This window comes from Equus przewalskii, chromosome 6 (assembly GCF_037783145.1).
Source record: "Equus przewalskii isolate Varuska chromosome 6, EquPr2, whole genome shotgun sequence".
NCBI lineage: Eukaryota > Metazoa > Chordata > Mammalia > Perissodactyla > Equidae > Equus > Equus przewalskii.
In genome coordinates this window covers 86,755,151-86,779,507 of record NC_091836.1, presented here as the reverse complement: position 1 = coordinate 86,779,507, position 24,357 = coordinate 86,755,151, and the positions used below count along the sequence as shown (strand labels likewise).

General features: G+C 42.0%; 2 protein-coding genes across 10 annotated transcripts in view; one reads left to right on the top strand and one right to left on the bottom strand.

The window, feature by feature from the left end:
• GTF2H1 (general transcription factor IIH subunit 1) overlaps window positions 1-1,139 on the bottom strand; it is a 34,750-nt gene extending 33,611 nt beyond the window's left edge. The window contains exon 1 of the mRNA XM_008541703.2: window positions 650-1,139. The gene's annotated coding sequence lies outside the window, so the exon portion shown is untranslated. The remainder of the gene's footprint in view (window positions 1-649) is intronic.
• Window positions 886-24,357, top strand: part of HPS5 (HPS5 biogenesis of lysosomal organelles complex 2 subunit 2) — a 36,191-nt gene continuing 12,719 nt past the window's right edge. For 2 of the 9 annotated variants that reach the window (XM_070624390.1, XM_070624394.1), the window contains exons 1-15: window positions 1,100-1,241; window positions 4,363-4,493; window positions 5,525-5,688; window positions 7,342-7,452; window positions 7,804-7,868; window positions 8,319-8,511; window positions 10,111-10,244; window positions 14,056-14,268; window positions 14,579-14,650; window positions 18,155-18,243; window positions 19,639-19,817; window positions 20,277-20,435; window positions 21,017-21,203; window positions 21,884-22,007; window positions 22,835-22,984. In XM_070624390.1, coding sequence (XP_070480491.1) covers window positions 5,581-5,688; window positions 7,342-7,452; window positions 7,804-7,868; window positions 8,319-8,511; window positions 10,111-10,244; window positions 14,056-14,268; window positions 14,579-14,650; window positions 18,155-18,243; window positions 19,639-19,817; window positions 20,277-20,435; window positions 21,017-21,203; window positions 21,884-22,007; window positions 22,835-22,984 — 1,784 coding nt within the window. In that variant the 5' untranslated portion in view covers window positions 1,100-1,241; window positions 4,363-4,493; window positions 5,525-5,580. Of the gene's footprint in view, window positions 1,485-4,362; window positions 4,494-5,524; window positions 5,689-7,341; window positions 7,453-7,803; window positions 7,869-8,318; window positions 8,512-10,110; window positions 10,245-14,055; window positions 14,269-14,578; window positions 14,651-18,154; window positions 18,244-19,638; window positions 19,818-20,276; window positions 20,436-21,016; window positions 21,204-21,883; window positions 22,008-22,834; window positions 22,985-24,357 lie in introns of all 9 variants that reach the window. The other 7 variants (XM_008541706.2, XM_070624392.1, XM_008541707.2 and 4 more) reach the window with 6 other exon arrangements.

Sequence of the window (24,357 nt, the reverse complement as noted above, 5' to 3'; positions counted from 1 at the left end):
CTTCTAATGGGCAAAAAGTTTTTCTCTCTCTTCCCCTTGCCCCCATTTTACAGACCCTAAAACGGGCGTTTAAGAGCCAATGGGATAGACCTTAGTCAATACAGCCTCCGAAAACATTAGGGAACTTATAAAATAACTATATATTTTCATGTATTGGTGATTTATTTTTAAGAAGATCAAATTGACATGAACCAAGACTAGAGAGGAGGGGTGTGGACTGGCCCACGTGTTAGCAAGGTTTTAAGAGGAGTAGGATTGACAGGTGAAGCAAAAGATGTGCAGACACTAATGTGACAGCCTTCCTTTTACAGAAACTGAAAGACAGCACACTTCCTAACGGGAAGGGCTCCTCTGCCAGAGAGAGGCCTCCTCGTCCTTCATTCTCATGAGAAAGGCTGACCCTGGCTTTGGGGAAAGCTTCGAGTCCCTGCTCTCAGTGGAGGGGTACGCTTCCTACAGGCAAGCAGATTAGGGGTCGCCTCTTCCCGGCTTCAGAAGAATAAAGAGCTACCAAGACGCCCGGCTCGGGAGTTGTGGCGACGGCAACAGGAACACAGGAAAAAGGGGCAGAATCCGCGCCGTCCTGCGGCCCCCGGGCCTGTCAGCTCCTCACCCACCTACCCACCCCCATCCTTCGGTCTAAACTTACCGGGTGGGAGCAACGGCCCTGGGCAGGGAGTAAGGAACTGGGCTGGGTTGGGTTGAGTTCCGCTGCGCTTCCTAGAGACGCTGCCGGGAAGAGGCTGAAACCCAGCAGCCGCCGCCGTCGCCACCGCCTCTGTTACTGGGGGGTCTCGCCTCCATCGCTGGCGGCGAGAACTCTGAGGGCACGTGACCGGAAGTACCAAGGCGGGCCGGCGGGGCACGTGACTCCAGAGCGCGACCGCCATGACACCTTCCGCTAGTTCCCTCCCTCCCCCGCCGCTTCCCGCCTGTTTCATTTCCTCTCGCCGGCTTCAAGTGGTGAAGGGGCCCGGGATCCTGGCTGGCTCACCCCTTTGGCCTATAGCTCCTCCGGTCCCGGCCGGCGCTGCGTCTTCGGCCGGCAGCGGCCCGCTGACAGCAGGCCGCAGAGAGCGTAATTGCGACGGCGGCCTGAGGGGGAGGGACCACGAGCGAGCAGGGGCGTAAGCCGTCACGTGATGAGGAAGTACCGTTAATAGCGTTGTCCCTGCGTCCCCGGCGCTCCTGGATGACGTAAGCCAGGAGGGGAGGAGCGGGACTGCGGCTTTTAGTGCGCGGTGAGTGTCCCGAGCCCAGCCGGGGAGGGTGTCAGCCGCTGAAAATTGGGGGCTACCGGCTTGGAGATGCTGGAGCGGGGCTGAGATCTACGGGCTGCTGCTCTGTGAGCCTGACTTTGAAAACTTGGTTACCGAGGCTTCTGCCTTCAAGAGATCTGAATACAGTATTAAAGTGACCGCTGTTAAAAAGTTAGTAGTTCCGCTAGGCAAGGAGCTTCTTGTGGGCAGGGACTGTCTCTAGCGGTGCGTACAAGGCATGTTGAATGCATGAATGCATGAATGAGTGAGTCGCCATTTCTCTCTCTGAGATGGAGAGTCGTTCTCTGATTATTACTTCTTGGTAGAAGGATCCCGTTAGGGAAATCTCCTACTTCCCCTTCGCGTAATATCTTTAATTTTTGCTTCCTTTCTTCTCTCTGGCCTCCTCTTCCTTCCACGCATCTAGTGGGGGAAAAGAGAACGCTGTGATTTGCATTTTATGTGCAAGCATCAAACACTGTTAGTAAAGTGAATACTAAGGCGATGAGAAAAACCTTTTCTTGATCCTACTAGTTTATGTTACCATCGAGTAATGAGGGGCAAGGAAAGATACTTCAATTTGGACTTAGGAGAAGTGGATTCCAGTCTCAGCTCTAGGAGACCTGTGGCCTTGGGCAAGCCAGCACCTGAAGAAGTGGTTTCATTGACTTTGGTACACATTTATGGCCACCTTCTCTTTGCTTAGTATTTTTTGCTAGGCAGGAGATGTGATAGAATTGACACAAGTAATATTTATAGTCAGCTTTGCAGGCAGATGGAGTTTTGTTAGATGGAGGAAGTTTCAAGAAACAGCATATATTAAACCATAGAGGCACAGAACGTTTAAAGAATGGAAGAGCAACAAGTGGTAGCTCCGTATAGTTGGAGAATAGGAGAGTAAGGTGGGACATGAGGCTGGGAAAAGAAATAGGGAAGAGATCATAAATTATGTAGGAAGAGTAGCTATTGAAGATTTGTACAGAGCTTTTTTTTTAAGTACATAAAAAATTTGTTATGGAAAATTTCAAACATAGACTGAAGTAGACAGGATGATATACTGAACCATAATGTACACATAACCTAATTTTAACAATTATCAATATTCTACTGTTCTTGTTTGTACAGAGCTTTTAAATTTCTAGGTGCTTTTTATGTCCATTGTCACATTAGATTAATAGCAGCTTTCCATTTGAGCTCAATTCTACTATCTCTAGGTACTACCAGGAAGGTTATATTCATTTTATGTGAAAATTTCTTTGGGTTTTACATGACTGCTTTCTCTGTTGAATCAAAAGTGTGACATGGCTACTTTAAAAACACGTGTTGCTATTTTAGGTTATAATACTGAAACTTAGTGTCCAGATCAAGGAAGTTAGTGTTCCTACTCTATTCTGTATTGTCCAACTACTTAAGGAGTATTATGTTCCCTCCTAGGCACCACATTTTCAGGCCAACTAAAGCACCTGTGGAGAAGGTTGACCAGAACAGAGGGATTTGGAAATTGTCATGTCAAAAATGATTGAAGAACTGGGAATGTTAAATTTTTAGAACTAATAACACTTTTCAAATTCTAAACGGTTGTTTTGGAAGGAGTAAACTTATTCCTTTAAACTGTAGAAGCCACAATTAGGGATAATTAGTAAGAGCTCTAAGTGATCAGGTTTCAGCCCAGTATTTAAAAAGCACCTTATAACAGGGAGCTGCTGTGGAGGAGAGGAATGGGCAGCTTCATGAGAGGGAGCGCTTCCTTTCCATTGCTGAAAATGTTCCGGGATCTAGGACAAAACAAGTTTCTGAATAAGTTGGATATGCACACTGAATTAATTACCTGTCAGTCTTTTTCCACCATGAGAATTCGGGAGAGTGAAACTTAGCTGGGCCTAGAAGCCTGGGTGGATTTGGATAAGTAGATCTGGAGGGAAAGGAGTCATTTCAGGGAGACAAGAAGCTCAAAAGTCTAAATTTGTAGTTGGCTTAACACTGTCACCCAGCAACTTGTCTTGAGAACCGACATTATTTACACTGTTTCTTTTCCATTCTCATCTCCATTAAATCTTTTTTAGAAAAATTGGAACTTAGTAGGTTTTTTATGCTGTTAAATCATAACTTCCAGGACATCCTCTCTTCACTGAGATCAAGGCCAAAAGGCCTGTCCACCTCAGAGTTGGCTTTAAGATCTCAAGTGGAAGAGATGGATACTGTGGCCTTGATGTCATTCCTTTCTATCTTCTTTAGCATCTTGTACCGTGGTTTTATCTTCTTTTTCTTGGATCTTCAGTCTCTTTCATTCTAAAGACTTTTCTTTTAGCCACTACCTACAGATATGTTTGAGTATCCCCTGGTCACAAAATCAAGAGAGGTTTTCTCCTTTCTCACCAGGTTTCTTGAGTAATTGAAAGGCCTTGCCTTTACCTTGCTTCCTCACCACCCACCCCTTTCTCAAGTCTTTGTTTTCTAGTGTCTGCTCACAGCGCTTCACAGAAATTATGTGATCTCCCAACACCAACTCCTTCCCTGCCCTTCTGTTGCCTACCAGATTAAAATTTGTTCAGGTTCCTGATTTGAGATTCAGAGTGTTTTGTAGCTTGCGCCCGAATTACTATCCCAGCTTTATCTTTTCATTATTCCATTGCTTGTATCTTGTGTTTCAAACAGGCTAAACTTGTGTTCCCCAAATATATCCTCTATATCTTTGCTTATTGCTGCCCTACCTGCACCCTTTCCCTCTTTCTTCTGATAGAAGCCTACGCAGCTCCACTGCTGCTTCCCAGAGGACGTTTTCTCGGGTTCCCTTTAACCCAGTGTGATCCTTTCTCGGGTTCCCTTTAACCCAGTGTGATCCCTCTGTCCTCTGAGTTCCAACATAGCACTTTGCTTATGTTCCCCTTATGGGGGGGGGGCGGGTGTGTGTGTGTGTGATTTGTCTTTTTCTCTGTTTTTGATTATAAAGTTACTGATTTCTGGAATTATTTTCCACTGCTGTGCCTCGTATTTTACTAGGTACCCAATAAAATGAATGAGTGGAAAGAATGAGATTTTTCTTAGATTAGGAATTCTCACATATTTTAAGTACAGAACTACTGAAGATTTTTTTTTTTTTCAGAACACCGTTGTCCTTGCAGAGGTCAAGCTGTATCAAGAACAGTTTTACTAGTGGACGATAAGATGTTATTCTGTGTATGCAGTAGAAAATACCATAAGCCTTATGGGCTTTGCCCCTAGAAAGTTTGCACTGTGAGTGTTAGGACTTTGTTTCTTTCTCTGTTGTATCTCCAGGACTTGGAACAATGCCTGGCACATAGTTGGTGCTAGACACATATTTGTAGTATAAATGAATGAATGAAAGTACATATATTTCTGGGAAAAAAAAGAAAACAAAACCACGAAGTATAAGTGATTAAAAAACAAGTATAAATGATTGTTGTTTGAATTTTTCTGTAGTGTTTGTATTTTACTCTTAATTTGGCAGATAACAAAGGACTGAGAAAAGTTAAAATTATTGGGTAGAATTTTCTTTTCTTTTTTTCTGGAAATTGGTGCAATTTGACAAAAATGTACCCTGGAGAGTTGTTGACAGATAAGAGCTCTTGTGTTGGTTTACAAAGTCCTCCCTGGGTGTTTGGCACTGGCTATCTCGTGTGCTTATTCCTGCCAGGTCTCTTAGTGAAACTCAGTCCTCTCTGCTCTCATTCCCCGCACCTTTCTTTTCCCTCACTTAATGGGTGCATTTATTCATTCACCAGATGCTTATTGAGCCCTTGATAGGCTGGAGAAAGAGATCCAGAACCTATTCCTATTAAGCACTGTTCAGTTGTTGACTGATATCCATTGAATTTGCTGATAAGGGTTTATAGTGTGAGGCCTTTAGGGAAGATTGCCCCTTAATGAGAGACTCTTGAAGACAGAGGAAGATTTACAACTCAAAGAAATGCAGCTGGACTTGCTATTTTACCATAGCGGAGCTTGACCAGCCTTCCTCTTAGATACTACCGTGTCCATTCTACCTACTCACATTGTTAGATAAATAGAGTGAGATAGCATATGGAGGGCCTTGAGAATCTGCACTTGATTCCCTGGGAGTTTTAGAGTCAGAGCACGCTGATGGTTGCGTATGATGCTACCTATGTGTGTTTTCTTTCTACCTAGATGCTAAGCGCCTCCAGAGTAGGGATTCTTGTCCCGCTCTTATGTTTCTCTGTGTTGTCCACGTATTGGTTCAATGCATGCTGAATGAGTGGTGAGCTTCTTAAATTATATTTTTGCAGGTTTTATTCAGGAATACTGAGCCTGTCACTCAATGTGGTTTCAACTTTCTGGCTAAATGACTTCTGTGCCAGTGATACCCGAGTCTTACAGCCATGTTCTCGCAGAGTTTGAGTCTCTGGATCCGTTACTTTCAGCGCTGAGGCTGGACTCCAGTCGTCTAAAGGTGAATTTCTTGATCCTTGTGTCAGTTTCATTTTCATATTCATATTTTTGTGTGCTGTTACATGTGTCCCCTGCCCTCAAGTTCCTTGTGTTTTGTAGAATCTTGGGTCTTTTTACCTGTGCTAGTAATACCTCACATAGAAGTAGCATGTTCATAGCTCCTTTTTAATTTATTTTTTGAGCTCTCATTTGAATTCTTTCCCATCATTGGAAACCATGATTTTGATTACTTATTTTTTTCCCTCTCAGTAATATTGCAGTCTTCTCTCAGAAAGTAATGTATTTGATTCAAAATACAATAGTATAAATGAGTACACCCCACTGCATTTTGAGCAATATGAACCACTGCAGTTATACTATACTCATTCCAAAACAGGAAGTTTGGTGTACCCTCTGTTTTAGGGAACGGAGCAAAAGTTATTAGCTCTGTGGAAAGAAGTATGTGCTTCCCTCAGACCCTGAGTTCTTTTGATAAACTCAGGAATGCCATGGTGAAGAACAGTCTCATAACCAATTCCAAAATAATTTCATTATTACGCTTTTCTCCACCCCAAAGCATCTTTTTAGCCTCGGGCAAAGGGAGAATAGGAAGCAATAGACAAAGTTAATATGAGTAACGTTTGTGAGGGTCAATATCAGTTAGTCATTTTTTTAGCTGCAAGTCATAGAATACCTTACCAATAATGGCTGAGTTAATAAAGATGTTTTTAACGTCTTTGGAGGTTAGTGTTTCTGGGTTTAATGTAGAGGCCCAGTGATATCCCAGGACCCAGGCTCCCCTTCTTTCCTGTTCTCCCGTCATCCATGTTGGCTTTTAGTCACAGTTGAAAGATAAATGTCCTGGCTCCAGTCTTGGTGTTTCCATTAGCATCTTCAGCAAGAAAGAGGGGGCCAAGGGCAAAGGCTTTCTTTTCTTCAGACTCTGACTTTTATCTGGGAAGGTGAATCTTTCCAAGAAGCCCTAGCAGGCTTGGTCTTATTAGCTGCGATTGAGTCACATGGCTCCCCCTAGTGGCAAGAAAACCGGGTAAGTGAATATTTAAATTTTCCAGTTTCTGTGGTGGAAAGCAGCAATGTTGAAGAGGGTTGGGAATGTCTGTTTGTCAGTGAACTAACAATTTTTGCCAGAGTATTGGGAACACTGGTTTCTCTGGTGCATAGGGAGTGGAATCAGTAGGCTGCGGGTGTGGGGAGATAGAATAGTACAGTGACCTGCATCTGTGTCCTTTGCAGTCTCACTTGCTCTAAAAGCTGAGTGTTTTGTGCTAATTATACAAATTAGAAATGATTAAAGTGGTTCCTTTATTCCCTGGAGACTTGCTTGGTCTTCCGTTGTTGTGGTCAGCATTGGAATGACCTAGCCAAATTACACAAAATATGAATGGTCTAATAATTGGCTTTTGCCAAGGGAAAATTATTCATTTATACAGTTGAGCCTACTCACCCATTTTGAGTTCAGTTAAAAATTTAAAACCAAAATGTTCTATCTGTATTTTTCACTATACTAGAATGAAAGCATGAGTGCCATTATCTGGACAGGGAATGGGGTAGGAGGTGAACCTGGTACACAGATCCTCAGCATTTAATCCCAGCAGATAGTTTATGTGGTTAAGTTACCTGATGATCTCATGCTTGTCTGTTTACTTGTTTTTAGTGCACGAGCATAGCTGTGTCCCGGAAATGGTTGGCTTTGGGCAGTTCAGGAGGAGGACTCAATCTCATTCAGAAAGACGGCTGGAAGCACAGGCTTTTTCTTTCACACAGGGTAAGATTAGCGGTAGCCCTCCGGTGGTGTAGTGAGTAAGTTTGTGCGCTCTGCTTTGGCAGCCTGGGGTTTGCAGGTTCAGATCCTGGGCGTGGACCTAGTGCCGCTCATCAAGCCAACTGTGGCAGCATCCCACATAAAATAGAGGAAGATTGGCACAGATGTTAGCTCAGGGCCAGTCTTCCTCACAGTAGCCGTGTCATATACCATTTGGACTATCTTTCATAAATGTGAATTTCTCCGTTATAAATGATCCTTTGGAATAAAACAAGAATGGAAAACTTGAGATGTAAAAATTAAAAAATTACCATTTTTGAGAAGCTGCCTAATATTTTTCTTTTTGTGCTCTAGGAAGGTGCAATTTCTCAGGTTGCCTTTTGTTTACATGATGATGATTATGTTGCTGTAGCTACCAGGTGGGAAACTTTTTTAAAACTATCTAATCTTTCCCCAATACATTTTAAATTGACAAATGTAGTTATGTGTATTTAGGGTGACCATCCATCCTGGTTTGCCTAGGACTTGTCCCGGTTTTAACACTGGAAATCCTGAGAAACCTCTCAGTCCCCAGCAAACCAGGATGGATGGTTGGTCACCCTAGTGTTTGTGGAAAATGCTAATATGAGGCAATAACATTTCAATGGCCTTAAAAGAGAAAGGTAACAGAGGTGGTTTAGAACATCTAAATTCTCCTATTACATTGGTTTGGTTGACTGAAGCAAGGAAATTCATACCTTGACTTTCTACTTCCTCTTTTCTGAGGAAGAGTTTGCATATATCTTTAATGTAGTTGATACTGTGATGCAGTTAAGTTGTACGTTTTCCACCATTACCAAAAATTTCCTTCTGTGACTCAATTCTTGCAGTCAAGGCCTTGTAGTTGTTTGGGAATTAAATCAAGAGCGCCGTGGGAAGCCTGAACGAATTTATATGTCTTCAGAACACAAAGGCCGAAAAGTTACAGCTCTCTGTTGGGATACTGCTATTCTTAGAGTTTTTGTAGGTGATCATATGGGGAAAGTTTCTGCCATCAAACTCAACACGTCCAAACAAGCAAAGGTAAGAGGCAGTTCGTCTTTGTGTATGTGGGTGAGATATAAGGTGTCCTCTTAGAGAATTTCAATTAAAGGACATGATTTTATCTACTGTATTTTTTAGGGGACCGATCGAGAGTCCAGGCTATAATTTTGAGGGGACTTGTTTGTGTATGGTATATATGGTGGCCTGGTTTAGCTTGCTACGGTTGCAGAATGGCTTCTGTGAGCTAACTTCTGTAATTTGCACTTTGTCTCTTACAGTACTCCATAATTCACCTGTGTGGCTCACTTAAATAAAGCAATTTCTAGTACTAGACTATTAAGAAAGAAAGAAAAGATGCCTGTTTGTTAGGTATGTGGATAAAATGGCAAACATGGAAATAGCACCAGTTGCCCGGGCTCCTGTTCTGGTCCCTGTGTAGAAGAAACTCATGAGTCTAGGTGTGTTTCCTCTCGGGGCGGATGAGGCTTCCTGCCACAGTTGTTGGAGCAGACGAGTTGAGTCTCGGCTTACCCTGACGGAAGGCTTCGTCTGTTACTACGAGCAGACCGGCTTCTCACTGACCCTCTTCACCAAGGCTGTTTATTCTATCAGCAGCGGGGACTTGTCTCTGACTGGCTTGTTTCCGTGTAGGATCCTGGCAGAAAAGAAGAGATCTAACTACCATTGGCTAAATTACTTTTTTTTTTTGGAGGAAGATTAACCCTGAGCTAAGATCTGCTGCCAATCCTCCTCTTTTTGCTGAGGAAGACTGGCCCTGAGCTAACGTCCATGCCCATCTTCCTCTACTTTATATGTGGGACGCCTGCCACAGCATGGCTTGACAAGCGGTGTGTAGGTCCGCACCTGGGATCCGAACCAGCTACCCCTGGGCTGCCGAAGCAGAGCACGTGAGCTTAACCACTGAGCCACCGGACCAGCCTCTAAATTATTTTATTTTAGTTAACATATCAGAATATTCTTTGGGGGGCTGGCCCTGTGGCCAAGTGGTTAAGTTCGCACGCTCTGCTGCAGGTGGCCCAGTGTTTCATCGGTTTGAATCCTGGGTGCGGACATGACACTGCTCATCAAACCACGCTGAGGTGGCATCCCACATGCCACAACTAGAAGGACCCACAACTAAGAATATGCAACTATGTACTGGGGGGCTTTAGGGAGAAAAAGGAAAAAAATAAAATCTTAAAAAAAAAAAAAGAATATTCTTCGGGTTCCGTCATGATGACCCATCAGAGTTATCACTGATTCCTGACCTACTTTTGATTCAAAATACAATTGGAACCCTACACAAATTATAACAGCAATTTGTCCTTTTTCCAATGGGAGAAGTACTGTCTACAGGTGGAAAGTTCTCTCATATTCCAAAACTTGCTTCATCTTTTTCATTCCAGCCTCTTAGGTAATCCCAAACAGAGTCTTAAGAATTCTTTTCTGCAGTTATGTACCAAATTATTTCACAAAACTTTTCAATGAGTAAAATTTTCATATCCTGACAGGCAAATTAAATTTTGGTCCATTAAAAAATTTTATGTTGCTATGCAAGTTATCTTCATTTAACAGGTAAAGAGATTGTGTGTGTATGTAATGATAGATAAGCTTTATTTCCTTGTCACGTCCCTTTAGGCAGCTGCTGCCTTTGTGATGTTTCCTGTTCAGACAATAATGACCGCCGACTCCTGTGTTGTCCAGTTAGATTTTTTGGATGGAAGACTACTTATATCTTCACTTACTCGATCCTTCTTGTGTGACACTGAGAGGTATGTTGACCAACCTCGAGTCATGGGATATACAAAATTTCAGAACTGGAAGGGACTTAGAAGTCATTTAGCCCAAATCCCTCAATTCAATTATGCAGACGTTAATAAGGAACCAGCTGTGTGCTAGCTGATGTTTGGGAGTAGAGAGAACATAGAGGAGACTGAAACAGTCCTGTGGGTGACTAAGACTGTTTCACTAACTCTTCAGCGAAGCATGTGTGTCTCAGTGCCATGGGGGAAGGCCAGACAAAGGCCTGTTTCAATATGGGCACGAGGAAGTCGTCTCTGATTGAGTTTGTTGTTTAAATTTGTTGCGTACTTAGAATTTTACTGAAGGGTATAATTGGATGAAGAATCATTAAGAACTTTGTGAAGCTGACAAGAATTTTATGGAAATCTCAAGGGTGGAGCCAAAAGTCCAATGAATGGCAAAGGAGTGTATTAGAGGCAGCTGTGAAATACCAGAACGGCGTGGGAAACTGCTTGAAATGAGTGTTATGTATCACTGTGCGGGAGGTCCTCAGCTGTTCTCACTGGAGGGAAATTTTCACTGGCCATTTTTTTTCCTACTGGTCCTGGTCCCCTCTTAAAAATTTGTTATGGGGAATTTTGAGCATACTCAAAAGAAGAGAAAATTGTATAGTTAACCCCCGTAACCCGCCCCCTGGCTGCCCAAGCCAGCATCAACAATTTTGGTGAGGATTTTGGTAGGTGAAGTTTGGAGGAAGAGAGGTAGGAGGGGATATTCTAGCAGGAAGGAATGGCTTCTTGGGGGAAAGTGAGAGAGAATTAGGCCTATTCCAGAGCCTGCCAGTCTGGCTTGAGTAGAGGGCTTGTGGGAGATCAAGTTGGTAAATTGGCACCACACTGAGAGTGACAGGCTTAAATGTCACACTAATGAAGTAGGTGGGTTCTCACATCATTTTAAGAAAGTGTACATATCGAAAATCAGAGTTGGAAAATTGATTCCCTTAAAACTATCCAGGCTTGGGAAGTCTCTGTGTGTTTCTAGGGGTTCATGTATCTCACTTAGAAGACTGCTTTTCCAGAAAGCAGGAGAGTTTATTCCAAAAGGTTTGACAGACTGTATGCTGACTGTCAGGAATGGTTGAGGGAAGGATGAGAGGAAGACGTTCTTTGTTTTTATTTCCTTGAGCTGAGAAAGGTGCATGGGAAGGAGCCCAGTTCCAGCAGGTGGCAGGTGTCTGGTGTCAGAGAACCTGGCTGGACAGCAGGGAGGCAAGGCTTTGAGGTGCGAGTGGTTAGTTTACATGGAATTAGTAGGAAGGTTGGTGTGCTTAGTTCTGGCCTATTTCAGACTGTAGATCAGTGATGAGGCTAGCCTTGCAGAACTGGAGCACTTAGGGACCATCTAGTGTCACTCTTTCATTTTTGCAGATGGGAAAGCCCAGGCCTAGTGAGTGATAGAGGCTGCCTGCCGTCATGCAGCTGGGAAGAGGCAGGCAACTGGAGCCCTTCTGTCTCCATTCTGTGCCCTTCCTCTTACCTCAGTTACCTCTAATATGTCCTTTGACGTCGGGCCTTTGGCCATTAGCTCCACCCTTGTGGTTTTGGTAAAATATTTGTTAGCTTCACAAAGTTGTTAAGTATTCTTCCTATGTAGGTTTTCAAGTTTACCAAAAGGCCCAATTCAGAAATTTGGCTGGGGGCCTGCCAGTGGCCCAGCGGTTAAGTTCACACGTTCTGCTTCAGCGGCCCAGGGTTTGCCGGTTCGGATCCTGGGTGCGGACATGGCACTGCTTGCCAAGCCATGCTGTGGTAGGCGTCCCACGTATAAAGGAGAGGAAGATGGGCACGGATGTTAGCTCAGGGCCAGTCTTCCTCAGCAAAAAGAGGAGGATTGGCAGCAGTTAGCCAGGGCTAATCTTCCTCAAAAAAAAGGAATTTGGCTGAAATTCTGACAAGTGGTCAGAACACCAAACTGAATTAACACTTTATCAGAGTTATTCTGGGGATCTAGTGAAATGGTATATACAAGAGACTTTTTAAAATAAAGAGCTAAATAAGTGGAGGTTTATTTTTCTCTCTTTACCATAGAGTTGCTAATTATTTTCCCATTTCAGAGGGGTGCGGCTGGAGTTGGTTATGAGAATAACATAGAACCTGGTGCATTGTTTTAGAAATGCCCACTTTCTGTTAGCTAGAATTCAGTTTTGGGCAACATGGATAGTACAATTATTTTAAAAATTCATTTATGTTGAAAATTTTTTGTGTGTTTCAACCTATGTTCCCTCCGGACAAACAGCATTCTTTTTTTTTTTTTAAATGAGGGATCCTTATTACTAACCAAAGCGATAAGTGAGAGTTTGCTCCTCCTGCCAGTCACTATCTACTTTCTGTTGGTATTGTTCATGAAAAGGTGGGTCCCAGGAGGGACTAGAACAATCAGAGACAAAGAACTGTGGTGTGGGGGAGAGCCTGGGGTAGTGGAGCCTGACACTATGATTTCAAGTTCTGGTCCTGCCACCTTTTAAACCTCCCTGGACGTCAGTTTCCCCATCCGGAATGTAGAGGGGGTTGTAAGGATTAACTGAGATAATGTGTATGAAATACTTAGCCTTGTGCCTGTCACATAGTGTCTGAAAGTGTAGAGAGTAAGATAAATGAGCACACAGATGAGAATGAGTTGGCTGTATTTGTTCACTCAACAGGCACTTTTTGCACTCTTCTGGATCTTTAGCACTGTATTAAGCACCATAGAGGACATAAAATAAGCAAGAAATATATTTTATTTCCCAAATAAGGAACATAAGTAATAAAATCATAACTTCTTGTATTGCTCTGTGTATATTTTAAAACACTTTCACATTCGTATTCGTATAGTCAAACTGATGTTATATTTTATTCACAAAGCAAGTAAATACAGGGATATTTATTGAATTATTTAAGGTCACGTACTAAATTCTCCAAAAAAAAAGCCTGAGTATATGGAGCACTATCATGTATTGAGTGCTTTGTGTGGGCCAGATCCTGCGCTATACACTGGGAATTCAACTAAAGAAGAATAGATGGCCTGTGTCCTGAAGAAAGTGATGGTCTGTTGTTCAGATAGACACAATTGCCATACTATATGTAACGTGGTCAGTGCTGTGAAAACATAGCATGGGAAGCATGTAATTCAGCCGTGGGAGTCAAGGAAGTCTCTCAGAGGAAGGATGATGGAGCTAAGTCTTGAAGAATAAGTAAGGGAATTTTTAGGAAGAGACGTTCTCCTCATTATCACCTTCCATGTTCGTAGGCAGTGTGGTAAGCTCTTGTACAGATATTTTATATATCTTGCAATCACAAGGGAACAGAATGTTCCAAGGTGCAGAGTTTTAGAAGGAGTTGGCGTTTGGAGGAAAGAGTGATGAGTTTCTGGGGTGTTTGTGGCAGGGGAGTGGCTTGGAGACAGGATGGAGAGGTAGCTTCCATGGAGTGTCCAAAGAATGTTTACAAGATGATTTGGGAAGCAATCAGTAGGATTTAAGGATGTATGAAATAGTTTAGTAGCACTCATTTTTTAGATTTGAAAGGGGCCTTCACATTGATTCTGAGTCTCTCATTCTGCAAATAATCAACTGAGTACTAATGTGAAGTGGCTTGCTTGTTGTCACAGAAATAATTAATGGCAAATCAGAGCTAGAACCTATTTTGACCTTTCCCTTCTGTTGTTCTTTCCAGTATGTTGCTAATATGAATAGAGGGAGGATGTGTGGGACAGGTTATTATGGCCATGCTGATTTGGAGTGCCATTGTTTTTGACTTTTTTGTAAGGAAACCTGCTTTCTCTTACTTTTTTGGATATTAGAGAAAAATTTTGGAAGATTGGAAACAAGGAAAGAGATGGAGAATATGGAGCTTGTTTTTTCCCTGGAAGATGTAGCGCGGACCAGCAACCCTTGATATATTGTGCTCGCCCTGGCTCCAGGATGTGGGAAGTGAACTTTGATGGAGAAGTTATCAGTACACATCAGTTTAAGAAACTCCTCTCATCGCCACCTCTCCCTGTAATTACTTTAAGGTCAGGATTTGTATGGCTGGTGAGGAGTGTTTAAGGAATTGACATGTAGGGGGTGGGTTGAAATCTCTGATATTCTGTATGCATTAAAGGTTTTATTATGCCTTTTAACAGTGAAGTAGAATTTTTATTAAAAGATTCAAAGAAACCAAAAAGCCTTTAATCACTTATCTTTCATATGATAAAAGCAAATTGAATAAAGGCAGATGCAGTTAGGTTCTTGAGTTTGTTTTGGAAGCAAAAATTTTCCTCCATAGGTAAAAGCGTGCTTTTCTGTTGTGATTAAATCATTAACAGGCGTGTTTGCTTTTAGGACAGAACCTCAGTATGATCATACAGTTGGATCCTGCCAGTCTTTGTCTTTCCCAAAACTCTTGCATCTTAGGTGAGTTTCTCGCTTTGATCCTTTAAAAAAAGAACACTCGACTTTTTCTCTTTGTTTTTCAGAGGCGGTTACCTTTTTAAGGTTGTTTTTGTACTAAATTATTTTTAGAAAACTGGGAAATGACTATGTTACATGAAGTGTTCTAAGAAGAACGCAGAGATCATAGAAATGTATTTCCCTTTCTGTTTTGAACTGACCCAAACCAGTTGGACAGTTTGTAATTGTCAGGGACTTCTGACTGTTAGAGCTAAGCTATAGGGACTTGCTCTTTCCTAACCTCCTCTGTCTGGTGGGATGTTACAGTGAAAGCAAGTCTCAGGCTGAAACTGCCGCAGATATGTTTGTTTCTTAGCCAGCAGGCACGAAAATAGTTGAACTTGTAAGCTTGGGGAAATTTCAGCTCTCTGTCCTTTAGGCACTCTGATGAGTACCTTGCTTGACACCTGCTCGAGGCAGATTCAGCCATGTTCTAACATGAGGCTTCAGCTAGCTTTCTGGTTGGATTAGGTGCAAAAGTCCACTATTAAGTGGCAGCACAAAGTGCCACTCAAGGCTGTCAGCTGCTGGGCTTGCAATTCTTACACCTTGTTCTGCAAGCATGGCGGTGCCAGCGTATGATTTCCAGCCAATCTGTGTGTCTGGAATTGTACTTATTTCATCAATGGAAAATTATTTCTACTCTCCCTTACGCCAAATGCATGAGATCTCTACTGCAGATTCAGAGAATGTTATTTAGAGGTGGTTCTAGGGTACTCTGGAGTGTAGACTCCTGATTGGGTTTTTTCAAAGGCCAGCTAACTGCTCTTAGAATGTGATTTTTTTTGAACACTTGAAATGTTAACTAATTGTCCCTAACTAATGTATGTGTATGTCACATTACCTACACTGAAGTATGTAAAAGTAAATTGTAGACAGTATATCACTTTCATAAATCCATAATTCCTTCTGATAGTTATTGGAGAAAGACAGCTATTTATTTGCCCATAATTATATAAAGCATATTAAAAACTCTTCCTTATGGTACTTATCACAGTTTATGATTACATATTCATACAATATGTATGCCTGTCTTGCTCCTAGATGGTAAGCTCTGTGAGGGCTCTATGTGTGTTTTGTTCACTATTTTATTCTCAGTGCCTGGCGCAGACAGACGCTTAGTAAATATTTGTTGACTGTAGTGTGATGTGTGGGGTGTGGGAAGTCCCTTACCCAGGAGTGGGTTTTCTAATGGTGAGGCTGCAGTCGGTTTGGTTCTCCTGGCAGAGCTGTTTCTCTGAGTTAAGCTATTTAACGCTCTCGTTTTAGTTCCTGCCGTAGCATACAAAGCCTTTCATGATCTGGCTCTGCCTTCTCGGCTTCGGCAATAATTAATGCCGCTTTGGAGCCTTTGCGGACTCCTCCAGCGGGCGTGGCTTAGACACCTCTTCCCGTGCACTATTGGCACACCTTGTTCATTCTTCCCTCACCACCTCTGTTTCACTGTGACATCCATCCCAGTGCCAGCCTGTCAGCTCCTTTACGGTGGGCACAGTGCTAGGCGCATGGAAGCCTCTCAGGTAATAGTGAAATTGAAGAATTCAACAAAGATTTTTTTGAAAAACCGTGAGTAAGAGGGCTTTTTGTTCCTGTTTATTTACTTTTTTCCCACCTGTACACTTGTGTCCTATAGAAACCTTTACTGTTACACCCACAAATCCCACAAGGAAGCAAACTTATATACTTTGTCTCCTTTTGGGCACACTGGGTGTCACTTTCCCTTCCTTGGCTGTTTAAACAATGCTGTTAGGCTTGTGTCCCAGCCTGTTTATTACGTGAAGGCATAGGGGGATGAGGAATGTATAAAGTATGAAGTATCAGCTCGTCTATCCTCCTCTGCCCCCATCTAGTCTAGGTTGCTATTCCTAAGGAATCTTTCCACACTGAGTATCAGGTCCAGTATCAAAATTGTCATCCTCCATCTCTTTACTCAGGGATCCTCTGGCCTCTCATTTTTTCTCCCCTGGTTCCTAAAGACAGCCTTCTGATTTTAACGTATTTTGGGCTAGGATTCTGACCATTTCTTGCATCTTTGTGACAAAGATTACTTTCCTGTGAAGACAGTTATCTGGTCTTATATTGGCAAAATGTTTAATATTTGTATGAGGACCCAATTCCTGTTAAATATCAGTCTTGGTTTCGTAGCCATGTGGTGCCCTTTTTACTACATTTGGGGGCATAAAGAAAAAAAGTAAAGGTCCCTGTTCTCAAGATTATAGTTTGTTGGAGAGATGTGGCTTATTTCTACAAAAGGTTTAACCGCAATAGAAAATGAGAGTCGTGACACTGCAGTCCACGATTAAGTGCCGCATGAGCAGGGTTGGCAAGAGATAGGTTGAGAGCAGGAGGAAGAGCGATGGCTGTGGGCTGGCGGGGAGGATTTCAGAGGGAGTGGAACCGCTGCTGCTCAAGAGATGGCTTGAAGAGACCATTATAAAATGAGCAGTGCCCTGACCAGGGGCAAGAAGCAGAGACTACCGGTGCTGTATAAAAAACAATAGCGGTCTTGAGAGAGTAAATGAGATATATGAGCAAAGGACTACAGAAAGAGATGAGCAGAGATGAGAGTCCCAGAGGACTGGAAAGGAAGGTGTACCAAGAAAGTGCAGTGTCCCAGAGGCCGGGGAGGCGAGATTCAGGAAGGAACAGTCAGCAGCGTTAGTCCCTGCTTGGGGATCAAGAAGAGAAATGAGGAAAGGTTAATGGGTTTGGCAGTTAGGACATCTATGACTTTTTGAGAATGCAGTTAAGTGGAATAATTAGGATTCCAGATAGCAGTGGGTGGGTCAGTGAGGATATATAAAGGAAGAAGTAGGTTCTGTGAGGTGTGGAGAAAAAAAATCCAGGTTTTGGAGCCAGGCTGTCCTTGACATAAATTCTGACTCTTCTGTGTTCATGCTGAATGGGCTCGAGCATATTATTTCATCTCTCTGAGCTTCAGTTTTCTTTTTTATAAAACAGGGATAATACCTCAAATGATGAGTAGATACAAGGTTAGATAATATAGATAGAGCCTTTAATAAATCTCCTGGCACATAGTTAACCAGGAGTTTTCAACCATTTGTTGCCCACACACAACCAATGATGTATCCCTGAAAGTGGCTCACGTGAGCAGTGATGGGTGGTGAGGTGTTGTGTTTGGTCTTTGTTTTAAAAGTGCCCCCGTCATACCACATATGGGAAGTTTAGCTGTCTTAACAAACGTCAGGTAAGATACCAGCTTTGTCTTTTTCTAGAAGATATTTAGTGTATGCGTCTGAATTTTTCCCAGTTTGGCACCTTACTATGCTATTTTAGTGGGCTATTGTTATGGATAGAAAAGAGGTGTTAGGACTTGATGAGCTGGATCTCCGTTGTGTTTTCTTTGTACAGGCTGATTATACTTTAATAGCTAATGTGAGTTCTGTCATAAACTTCTGATTCTGAGCAAACTAGAATTCTCTTGACTTCTTCCATTTTCGCTTGCAGTGAGCACTGTGTGCTGACTTGGACAGAAAGAGGAATTTATATTTTCCTTCCTCAGAATGTTCAAGTTCTTCTTTGGAGTGAAGTCAAAGGTAATTATATTTTTCTTCCTTATGTACTTTTTAATCTCATGCTTGTGGAAGATTTAATTGTTGTAGGAGGGTTCTCTTGTAGTGTAAGAAGTGGAAAAATAGACGAGGTGACCTTTCTTTTAAAGATTGACATCATAGATGTTTCCCATTGTAAGGTACTTAATAAGCATACATTTGTGAATTTGTGTTCAATTATGTAATTTTTCATGAGTACTTTTATATACAGTTTTCATTTATTCTTAAATGTTAGTAGCCTCCGCTAACGATTGAATTAGGTTCATTTTTTTCCCTTTACTTACCCTGAGTTTTACCCTTGTTACAAGTCTTACTTTAACTCTTGTTTTGTGTCTTAATAGTTTGGGGTGCAAAAAGTTCTTGTGGGAGCAGTAGCCATTGTATGTGGCTGAAACAGAGAAAGATCAATCTCTGTATTCTTTTAGTTTAAACCAGAAATGGAGGAAATCTACCATTTTTAGCATTGCTGCCCAGAGAGTATATCTTGACTTTTTGGGTCATTTTCTACTTTGCAAAAACATAAAACAGAGAAAGGAACTGTTTCTTACCAATCTGGTCAACATTGATTTCTTGTGGATTAAGTACCCTAAGGATGTCCCTTGCAAACTAATTTTTGTTTTTTGTTTTTTGTTTTTTTACCTTTTTTTGACATATAATTGACATATACATTGTATAAGTTTAAGGTATACAATGTGTTCTTGATACATTTATATATTGCAATATGATTGCTACCTTTTGTGGTGAGAACATTTAGAATCTGCTCTCAGCAACTTTGAAGTATATAATACCCTCTTGTTAACTATAATCACAATGCTGTGCATTAGATCTCTGGAACTTATTCATGTGCCCTTTGACCAGCATCTACCCAATTCCCCCACCCCACAGCCCCTGGTAACCACCATTCTACTCTCTGTTTCTAATAGTTCAGCTTTTTTAGCTTCCACATATAAGTGATACTGAAAAGTTTTTTAAGACTTTTCATAATGTTCTGCCAAGACAGGTATTTTCTCATGAACTGTTTGTTGATTTACGTACTGTGTTAAAATCCATTCATTGACATCAGATTGTAACTCTCAGAAATGTTATATTGTGGCCTCTTTTAAAGTCCCAGTTCCTTTTCATGGAAAATAGCATTTTAAACGTAGGATTTTAGATCAGGGAGATGTGTTTCTTTCTCCGTATCTTTTATTCTTGATCTTTTTAGAATGGTGATTAAAATATGATTTCTTCGTTGAAATGCAAGTGTAAAAATAGAAATGAAGTTCAGTCAAGCTGAACCCTATATGGAAAGTGAATTTGTTAGAGTAATTTCAGCCCTTGCAGAAATGGACAAGGAGTATTTGGTTAACATCCCGTGTGTCCACCCCTGTGTTTTTGCAGATATTCAGGATGTGGCTGTCTGCAAGAATGAGCTGTTCTGTTTGCACCTCAGTGGGAAAGTCTCACATCTTTCCCTGTTATCTGTGGAACGCTGTGTGGAACGCCTGCTAAGGAGGGGCCTGTGGAACCTGGCCGCTCGCACTTGCTGTCTTTTCCAGAATTCTGTCATTGCCAGCAGAGTGAGTCAGAGAGCTTACTTGGTCATCCAGGTTGTTAAAACTAGCCGAGCTTGCAGGATTGTGCTACCGAGTTGCTTGTCTTTATCAGCCCTTTCTGTATGACCTACAGATATGCCAGCAATAAGTCCCCAAAGGAAGCATGACAAGGCTCGGGATGGGGAGAGGGTAGGAAAAAGAGTATACTTTCCATTTAAAAAAAAAATCAAATTTACTCACAGATTTATTTGAATTTCAGGCCTTGTTTTAAGTGGGATGATTGTATGATGTCTTAATTAAATTCCTACTTCCTTAGATAAGTCTCATTGTCTTTCACTAGCTTACTGATCCTCTTTAAAGCACTTTTGAGGTTTTATGTTCCATGTTAGACATAAATATATGTCAGTATGTTGACCATTTGCATATAGATTCAGATACAAATATTAAGTTATTCTATTGGGTTTCTACTTACCCTTTTATTAGGGAAGAAAATCTTTGACTGTAGATAAATTGGAGCATTTGAAATCTCAGCTGGACCTCACAACCTGTAGTGATCTAATTTCTCAGCTGGAAGAATTGATCTTAAAATTTGAACCTTTGGATTCAGCTTGCAGCAGTAGAAGAAGCTCCATTTCATCGCATGTAGGTATTCTCTCTTTTAAACGGGTTTACTGTACAGCAAGATTTTTCTACGTTACGTTCGACTCACTTACTTCTAGGATCCCAGAACTTAACTTCCTTTCCATGCAGTAGATTTTGGGGGTGGTGCTCAAGAGGGGGCTTTCTTTCAGCTATTGGGCAGCCCTGTGAAGCTCTGTTTAGGTGTGTCTTGGAGCCACATTTTGTTTTGTCATTGTTTATTATATTCTGTTTGCAAATGGACCTCATGTAGCCTCCAGCACAGGTTAAGTTGCTCCTAATATGTGCTTTCTTGCTTCCTGCTAATCCAAGTCTCAGTGCAGCTCAGGATTGTCTCATTTAATCCCCGTTCTCACTGCCAGCCTTTATGGAAATAGACTAGAAAATACAGCAGTGCGATGCCACTAGCCCATGAGAGTGGTCCTGTTGCCGGGAGCCTAACCCTTGCTCACCAGCTTGTCCTAATAGGCTGTAGCTGTTGTTATTTACCTCCTACTTTAGTGTTGGTTTTTCTCTTAAAAAGCTAAATTGTGTTATAGAGGAAAGTTTTGCTTTGATGTTTTTGGAATTCTTTTTATTTTTAGGAAAGTTTCAGCATCTTGGACTCTGGTATTTATCGTATCATTAGTAGTAGAAGAGGCAGTCAGTCAGATGAAGACTCTTGTTCCCTTCACAGCCAGACCCTCTCAGAGGACGAGAGACTTAAAGAATTTGCCTCACATCAAGAAGAGGACCAACCAGATCAGTGTTGCGGCTCACAGGGAAATGAAGGTGACGACAGTGTCTTTCTTGGCTGCTGACGTGAAGCAGTTATTTTCTGTGACTTCTGTTTGCCAGGATTATCTCATGCATAAAGTTTTCTATGAGGTGTTAATAATTTTTATTATGTTGATAGACTTTCTATCTAGAGCTATAGATCTGCTCGCCACTAGAAGAGTGGGTTTACGTTTAGTTGTTGGTTTTTTTCCTCATGTTTAGACTAACATTGGTAAAGTACCTAATTTTGATGATGCATCAAATTGCTGGAAAGCTTAAGAGAGGAGGTCATTAGCCACAAGAGTGGAACGTTTTTATCCTTACTAACCAAATTATTTTCCATCAGGAATGAAAAATTACTACAGTTTTGGGGGCCATTGCCTTCACTTTTCGATGTTCGAGTATTCCTGTGACTGAACTGTTGAGAAGAGGTTAATAGAGACTCTAAACTTCCTTTTTGACTTATGGGATTCGGGGTTGGTAGGAAATGAAGGTGCCTGCCTGAGTGTTTTATACGTGGGCCATCCCGTGCATCTCGTAAACCTGTGTTCTGTTCATGTGTATCTGGGTCACTTGTGATTTTGGTATTGAATCCTTTATTTCCTTTGGTTTATTCATTTCAGAATTTCTTTCAAGATTAAAAAACTCCTGTGTGATTAGATTTTGTTTCTTTCCCCCCTGATTCCGTTCGTCAGACAATGTTTCTCATGTTCCTGTGACGTTTGAGACGGAGAAGAATGAAACTTTTCTCCCCTTTGGCATTCCATTACCATTTCGTTCTCCGTCTCCTCTTGTGTCTCTTCAGGCTGTCAAGGAAAGGTAAACTAATTAGTCTTGTCATTTAGTTCCATTTCTGGTTTTACTTCACTTATCACATTGGGCACTTTTGTGCTGAGAATGGAAAGACATTTAAATGAGAAGCAAGGATATCTCTAGGTTATTTCTAGGTATAGCCTGTTTTGTAAAGCTGTAAACTTCTCATTTCAATCTTGGGGAATTTAGCATCCCTCTTTGTTTGAATAGCTGGATGTTTGAGTTGTTACAGATGTGGGTTTTCCCCCTAGACAGAACAAAAGTTTAGCAATCTGTTTTTCCTGATGTGTGAGAGGAACAGTTTCCATGTATGATTTTTTCAGTCTGGGCTCAGAATTGGAGACTCCTCAGAAGTCTTTCTAGCTACTTGCTGGGCCCAGGATTGGCATTTGAGTTTAAGAGAGAAGACCTGCCCAGCTACTTAACCGCTTATCTGAGTCTTACTGGATACAGATGTTGCTTGTTAAGAAGAATATAGTGTGACAAGTGAGCAGCTGAGTTTCACGAAGAAATTCTTTGGCCAGGATGGGGCAGGTGATCCCATGGCCTTCTTTGCCTAAATTGACAGAAACTTTGCAGGCTCAGCTGGAGTTAAAGACATTTTCTTTAGGACTGAATCAAGATAGTTTAGTAAATAAAATGAATCCTTATGATACTGTAAATTTTCCATGGGCTTTAGGTGAAATCTGAAGTTGCTGTAAACAGTCTTGCTTTTTAGTAAGTCCAGGTTGCCTTCAGGGACTAATAGGAACTTAGAGAACTCAGGCACTACATTTTTCATTCTTGTCAGTAATGAGGCTTTTCAAAATAGTTTTGTGGTGTGTGACTTGCAGTGTTTCTAGCTTTGTGCGTAAAACTACTGAGAAGATTGGCACCCTTCATACAAGCCCTGATCTGAAAGTGAGACCAGAACCCAGGGGTGATGAGCAGTCATGTGAAGAGGATGTGAGTCCAGTCATCTGCCCAAAAGAGGAAGACACTGAGTAAGCCGTTGCATAGAAATCTGTGTAAATTCTAGAGGAGGCAGCTGTCAGTTTGAAGAAAGCCATAGACTGTGTCCTGTTAGAGAAGGTACAATGACCCTTTTCATTGTAGAAAGTGTAGCTCATAAAAACCGTGAATACCGTAAAGGAAGTGTTGGAAAGGTCCATCAACCCATAGCAACTCTGTTGAGACAGAGTTTTATTTATTTTTTTATTTCGAGGAAGATCAGCCCTGAGCCAACATCTGCTGCCAATCCTCCCCTTTTTTTGCTGAGGAAGACGTGCCCTGAGCTAACATCCGTGCCCATCTTACTCTGCTTTCTATGTGGGATGCCTACCACAGCATGGCTTGCCAAGCGGTGCCATGTCCGCACCAGGGATCCGAACTGGCGAACCCTGTGCCGCCGAAGCGGAACATGCGAATTAACTGCTGCACCACTGGGCCGGCCCCGGGATGGAGTTTTAATTTAGCACTTCTTCCATCTTTCCCCTGCACAACCTCCCCCCATTCCAAATCTCTTCAAACTTCTGGGATGTTAGAGAAGGAATATTAGATTAAGAGTAGGATAATCAAGAATCTAGGCCTTGGGGCTGGCCCCGTGGCTGAGTGGTTAAGTTCGCGGGCTCTGCTTCAGCGGCCCAAGGTTTCGCTGGTTTGGATCCTGGGCACGGACATGGCATCACTCATTAGGCCATGCTGAGGCAGCGCCCCACATGCCACTACTAGAAGGACCCACAACTAGAATAAAGAGCTATGTCCTAGGGGGATTTGGGGAGAAAAAGCAGGAAAAGAAGAAAAAAAGAAGATTGGCAATAGTTGTTAGCTCAGGTGCCAATCTTTAAAAAAGAAAAAAAAAAGAATCTAGGCCTTGCCCTGTTTCCACTTTTGAATAGCGTGTAACCTTGGGTAAGTCACTAATGCTCTCTGGCTTGAATGTAAGGTATCTTGTCCTGTGCCTTCCTATGATATGCTGGTGACATAGTCCTTATGCAGTAGAGTTATAGCAGAGCCCATGGTCTGGCACAGGGTGAAGCATCTTGTCCATCTGGTCTCTTTCTTACCTCATAGTTCAGGGGATCTGGGCATTAGAGGCAAGTAAGCTCAGCACTCACCCAGGAATGGAGAGTGACCCACAGGCCCAGAGCATGTGGACAGTCAGATGGAATAAAAAGTGTGTTAGCCTCAGAATAACTTAGTGAATCCATATGTTTATGGGAAAAAAGTACAGATATTGCTATAACAGTCTGACCTTAGCCTACCTTTCCAACCACATCCCTCTAAGCACTCTAAATTCTGGTCCTGTTGGAGAACTGGGTGTGAACACCTCACTACCTTTCTTCGTGCTGTTTCTCCCAACTGCAGTATTTTTCCT